Here is a 6684-nt window from a genome sequence, read left to right on the forward strand (position 1 = left end):
TCCCTCAACAGAGGAATGGATACAGAAAATGTGGTACACTTACACAATGGAGTACTACTCAGCTATTAAAAACAATGAATTTATGAAATTCTTGGGCAAATGGATGTATCTGGAGGATATCATCCTTAGTGAGGTAACCAAATCACAAAAGAAGTCATTAGATATGCACTCACTGATAAGTGGATATTAGCTCAGAAATGTAGAATACCAAAGATACAATTTTCAAAACACAAGAAACTCAGTAAAGAAGACCAACTTGTGGATACTTCATTCCTCCTTAGAATAGGGAACAAAATACCCACGAAAGGAGTTACAAAGTTTGGAGCTAAAACGAAAGGATGGACTATACAGAGACTACCCCATCTGGGGATCCATCCCATAATCAGCCACCAAACTCAGACACTATTGCATATGCCAGCAAGATTTTGCTGAAGTGACCCTGATATAGCTATCTCTTATGAGGCTATGCCAGTGACTGGCAAATACAGAAGTGGATGCTCACAGTCATCTATAAGATGGAAAACAGGGCCCCCAGTGGAGAAGCTAGAAAAAGCACCCAAGGAGCTAAAGGGGTCTGCAACCCTATAGGTGGAACAGCAATATGAACTAACCAGTACCCCCAGAGCTCGTGTCTCTAGCTGCATATGTAGCAGAAGATGGCCTAGTCGGCCATCATTTGGAAGAGAGGCCCCTTGGTCTTGCAAACTTTATATGCCCCAGTACAGGGGAATGCCAGGGTCAAGAAGTGGGAGTGGGTGGGTAAGGGAGCAGGGTATAGGGAACTTTCAGGATAACATTTGAAATGTAAATAAAGAAAATAATAATAATAAAAAGAAGTGTTATATCACTGTATTGAGTAGAGTTAAATTCAAAGCTTAAAGCTATTCATGTAAGTAAAATATTCAGCAATGTTAAATGCAGCTCACTAATTATGATTTATTATCCAATGGACTTTAGAAAGAGAAACTTGTAAAACCAACACCTTACGTGTGTTCACTAGGAACACCTATGAGAAGACATTTGGTGTTTTATGAATCTAGTGCTTATGATCACACTGGCAAAAGCTGAACATCAAATTTGATCAATTTAAATTCAGTTTAACACTTCAATCAACTATGTGTTAAATAAAATGTCAACTGTTCCCAGAAACATTTTCTAACTCTAACAGCTCAATGAACAGGAATTACAATGATTTAAGTGGAATAAGACAAGAAGTCCACAACTAGAATCTAAGTTAAAATCATTCAAATTATAATTAGCAGCCATCACAGAGCAGTAGTAAGCAGAGGCAGAAAAGTATTCGTTCTTTACTATTTTACTTACATTTCAAATGTTCCCCTTCCTGGTCTCCCCTCCACCCCAATGTCCCTCCCCTTTGCCTCTAAGAGGGTATTCCCCCAGCCACTCACCCACTCCCACTTCTCCCCTCTAGCATCCCCCTTCTCTGGGGAATCAAGGTTCCACAGGACCAAGTGATCCCTTTCCTCTCGGACCAGCCAATGTATGCTCTTTGGTCCCCAGGAACTCTGAGGGGGTCCAGAAAAAAGGAGAGAAGGATCAGGTATGGGTGCTCTTTTCTTTAATAAGATCTTGCTGAATTAAACTTTCAGTGAAAATAGCCAAAGAGCTTGAAACACTACTGATGCCAGGCCTACCAAGCTGTTTCTTTGACTTTTGAAGACATTTGTTATAGAATTTAATCCCAACCTGGAGTTTCTACCCCACCTTGTTCATTCAGTTCCTGGATAAAAGACACACAACTTTTATTATTTACAGTAAGCCTAAAACAGCCCAAGAGCTGGGCAGATTATCTACCCTCTATGATTAGATTTTTCTTTCCTATCAACAACCCTGAATTACCATGTACTACATTTCATCTGGGCTACTCTTAACTCCAATTGACTAGCCCTCAGGGCCATGTTTCATTAAGTCCCTTAACCCATCCATGGTGTCTTCTCCTTCCTCCTTCACCTTCTTCTCCCCTTTGTGGTACTTCTCCAACCCCAAGCCCAGGAACCCTAAAACCCAACCATGTCTCTTCTGCCCTGCTACTGGCTGTTGTCATCTTTATTTACAAATCAAAAGTAGCTTGAGGGCAAGGTCACAGTATCTCTTAGGTGTACATACAGATTATCTCCTCTGGGACAACCATGTCTTGGGGCTCAATATTAGCATAAGAATGTAAGCAGCAGCAAGCCAACCCACTACACAACATCCCAGGGAGACTAGAAAAGTGCCAACTCATGCAAACTAGGTGGCCCTTTGCATACTAGTCCTTCCAAGGACACTAAAGAATGAGGATAGTAGAGTGGTATGGAAGGCAGAGAGGGGTAGCCTGCTGGACCAGCACATCTCCATTATCCACAAGTGTTTTTATGTTTCCTTAGAAAGATAGCACAAGTCACTTAGTATCAATTTCAGTGAGGATGGTCAGGTATAAATTTAAAAAAAAAACAGACTTGCCAGGCCGAGTGTAAAAGGATGGGCAGGATGACTTAAAAGAATTCTACAGAAAACAAGTGATGGGAGAACTTGAGCAAAGAGAGACTTAGAAGAGATTGAATTCAGACTCACTAGAAAAGGAATCTAAGCCGGGTGTGGTGGCGTACGCCTTTAATCTCAGCACTTGGGAGGCAGAGGCAGGCGGTTTTCTGAGTTCGAGGCCAGCCTGGTCCACAGAGTGAGTTCCAGGACAGCCAGAGCTATACAGAGAAACCCTGTCTGGAAAAACCAAACCAAACAAACAAACAAACAAAAAACCCGAAAAGGAATCTAGTCTCTTCACTCTCTTACATAATAACTTAAAACATTTATTTAGGTCTTTATAATATACTCTTTGATAATACAGGGAAACTAAAATCTGTTTTACTGTATATATAAAAAATAACATTTGAAAAATGATACATAACTATCAGTTTGTCAAAGCTCTAAGACACCTGAACAGTGGTGAACATCAGACCCAGATGAATACTTCATAGACCCAGATGAATACTTCATATCTATCATTTTCTTCATATTACTTACAAAGCATTTAAAAAACTACTAGCATCCTTACTGCCACCCCCGCCCCCTTTAGTTTAAAGGCTTTATTACTGGCTCATTGTTTAAAAGCCAAAAGGGGAGGGGGGAGGATGACAGAGGGGAAAAACACTGAAGTTAAATAATTAGAAGGAAAATTAGAGTAATAAGAAAAGTGAGAATAGAAAGTCTAATTTTGAATCCTGGAAAGATTAGTTAGTTCTTTGAGATAAAGAATGTATGTAAGTACTGCTAACAAGCAGCCTTTAATGTACTTTAGATTAAAGTGTTTATGTGCCTTCCAGTTATTTTAAGTATGAACAGACTGAAGCAAGTCATGCAGCAGTCAAGATGGTCTCACACAAGGACAGGCTGACCTTGTCTGTCTGTGACTTTGAAAGTAGCACAGTAAGTTGGGCATGGTGGCACACATCTGTACTTAAAAGCACAGGGAGGCTGAGGCAAGAGGATCACTGATAGTGTGGGGCCATTTGGGTAACAGAGAGAGTTGAAGGCCAGTCTGGGCCACAGAGCAAGACGCTGACTCAAACACACATGGACACAAAGAAAAAGAACAGCTTGAATTGTTCTGTCTAACCTGTATGATAGAGAAGCTCGATCAGATGATATGTTTGTACCAATTCTAAATGTCAACGATGCTTTATTACTTACGTAATAACGCTTTTTTTCTTTTTGCTAAACTAGACTTAATGCCTAGTCTGTGGTTTTCCTAACAGTGAAATGTTTTCATACTGAATCACATTCTAGAAATATTAAAGTTAGCTACTTCTGGATAACAATTAAACACAATTTTCTTGAAAATAAAAAGAAATTCTCTACTTTTCAGCAAGACCAGTAAGACTATGGGAATATTAGTTAAAAATTGACAATGTATAAAAAACCTTAACTGATAATGACACTATAAAACCAAGTTGCTGTTTACTCAGCAATTTTAATCTTTGTGCTAGAGAAAGCCTTCGACAGAAGCTTTATAGCTATTTTTGATGCTCATCTGCTACCATTTAATAAAGACAAGTACTTTCCTCTGTATATACATAACTGCTAACTTTTCAAAAACTTATATACATAATTCACATACATCTCTGAAAAAGTTTCATTTACCACTGTAAACACTGATTTATTAAATAATAAAGTAGAAGCTCATGCTTTATAAGTCAGTATTAAATTTCTCACAGAGAAATCAGAACCAAAGTCCTATCACAGATAGTTATTAATAGTTGTGAAACCATCTAACTCGACTTTCATCAAGGCAGTGAAATGGGAGCTGACTGCACAGTATGCAAAGCTTTGGCCTTTCTTCGAACCAGTGCTTCCTGCCTTTTTCGTTGAATTTCTTCAGGAGAATACTTCCTATTTCTCTCTTCTTCATCTAAAAATTAAACAAAGCATAGGAATTAATCTTATAACCTTTAAGTCATTCTGAATATATGCTATGATCTTTGCTTCTTCATCACTCTGGTTTGACTATTAAACCAAACAAATATGTATATTATGTATGTATATTCCACAATTACAAGTACATACATAATAAATAGAATGTCAATGAAGGAACATATTTCTCAAAATATATTATCCATCAACTTTGTTTCTTGGTATAAGCAGAAATGGGAGAGAATACTCAAGAATTATTTATTTCAAATCAACTTCTAAGATAACTCTGATGTCTATTATTTTCTAAGCTAGACTTTAGCTATTTTCCATACCAGAGAAATACCAAAATACATTTTATAAAAAACAAGTCTACAATGACAAAGACAAATAAAATGTCTTTAAAATGGGTTTAATAATATAGAAAATCATTTCAAATGTATGAAATCACACTATAAAATTCTGATTTAGGAAGAGTTAAACGCTTTCCCATCTACCTTTTCACTAACACACACATATACACAGACACACAAACACACACACTCTTTCTCTCTATTATGTGTATGTATATAACATCAAACACAAAGTCAAATTGCTGCACAGTACTCTTGCTACAGAGTACTAAGCAACTAAGTGACATAATTTTTTTTTTTAAGCATAAGGGCCAGCAATTGTTATTCTCTATAGGACGCCGCCCTCAAAGTTAATTTTTGATTGCAAAATGTTATCTTTCCAGCTGCTGACTCTATTCATTATACAAAAAATATGCATAATATGTAAGCCATTTACAGATACATTTCAATGAACTTTATACAATTCACATTTTCAAATCAGTTGTTATGCTCATGTATTTTTTTTTAAAAAAACACTTAATTTTTACATTTTAAAAATGAGATTTAATGTACTCGTTATATAAAAACAGGTTACCACTTGACTAACTCTGGCCTTAAGCTACTAAAAGTTTTTTATTTCAAGGATATAACTTGGAGACCAGCTTGTGACAGACACATCAAAGGAAAAGTGAATAAAAAAAAAATACACAACAAGGATGAGGCTAATGTTAACAAGGAAAATAAAGCATTATGAACAAACCTAAAAGAAAAATTGCTAGGATAAAAGTCAAATTATACATCTACCTAAAAATGCAGTCAGGATTAAGTCTTTATTGAAATTTAAAGTATATGCAATTCACTTTAGAAACCTTATATATATATTGAGTTTAAAATAAACTTATATATTTGCAACTTTAATAAACTATCAACAAATTTTAATGTTTTAAGACACACTGGGCTGTAACATATATGAAATATACTCATTGTTAATAATAAGAACAAAATCAAAATTTGTCTAGTCATTTGAAGGAACTTTGGTAATATCTGTCAAAATTGACACCATTCTTACATTATGTTTTTCAGAATTAACAGATACAATTACACAAGATCTGTAAAGGAGGAGAAATCCTACTGAACTGCTGCTGTAACTGCAAAAACTAACCCAACCAAGCTCCATCATTATAGAAACACAGTGTCTAACACAAACAACAATCTAACATACGATATGCAAACCAAAGGAAACCTACAGATACTAACAAAAAATGACAACTATAATTTATTAAGGAAATGAAAAAAAAAAAAAAGAGACATAGAGACATAATAATAGACCAAAACCAAAGAATTTGTTGTCTACAAGAGAAGAAACAGACTAAAGGCATTGAAAGGCCACTCAATAAAATTAATGCATAAAATTTACTAAATCTAGAAAAAGAAATACTGAGAAGTGACAGAAGGAAGTGCCAAGTCACTATGCAAAGGTAAACCTCTGAGAACAGACCTCTCAGAAAAAACTAAAACCAGGAGATAAAATGGCTGACATCCAACTTATCTCCCCTTAGTTAAACTATTTCATAGATTAAGTTAATTTAATGGAAATAATTCAATTCAATCATAGCAGAAATTCTCCTAATCCACTAAGCTTTCTCCAAAACAGATGTCATATGTCTTAACACTTACACACACACACACACACACACACACACACACAAGAGGTGGGGATAATTTCCTTTAAGATCTATCAGCTGGTGGATTTCTTCTCTTACCAGACCCACGTGGGAAAAAGTAGGTCACTTAAGAAATCAGAAGGGAAGTTTTGAAATGTCTAGAATCAAGTAAAAATAAAAACACAACTTACTACAGAACATTTAGAATACATCTAAGTCACTGCTAAGAGAAAAGTCTATAGCTTTGAGTTACCTGTACTAAAAAAAAAAAAAAAAAAAAA

The 6684-nt window shown here is 35.8% G+C and overlaps 1 protein-coding gene across 3 annotated transcripts in view; it reads right to left on the reverse strand.

Annotated features, from left to right (window-relative positions):
* Positions 1-2789: 2789 nt before the first annotated feature.
* The window catches only part of Etaa1 (ETAA1 activator of ATR kinase), a 15191-nt gene continuing 11296 nt past the window's right edge, over positions 2790-6684 (reverse strand). For 2 of the 3 annotated variants that reach the window (XM_029484030.1, XM_021176745.2), the window contains exon 6: positions 2790-4408. In XM_029484030.1, the coding sequence (XP_029339890.1) occupies positions 4284-4408 (125 nt within the window). In that variant the 3' untranslated portion in view covers positions 2790-4283. The remainder of the gene's footprint in view (positions 4409-6684) is intronic. The other variant, XM_029484029.1, reaches the window with a different exon arrangement.

The sequence above is a fragment of the Mus caroli genome, chromosome 11 (assembly GCF_900094665.2).
Source record: "Mus caroli chromosome 11, CAROLI_EIJ_v1.1, whole genome shotgun sequence".
NCBI lineage: Eukaryota > Metazoa > Chordata > Mammalia > Rodentia > Muridae > Mus > Mus caroli.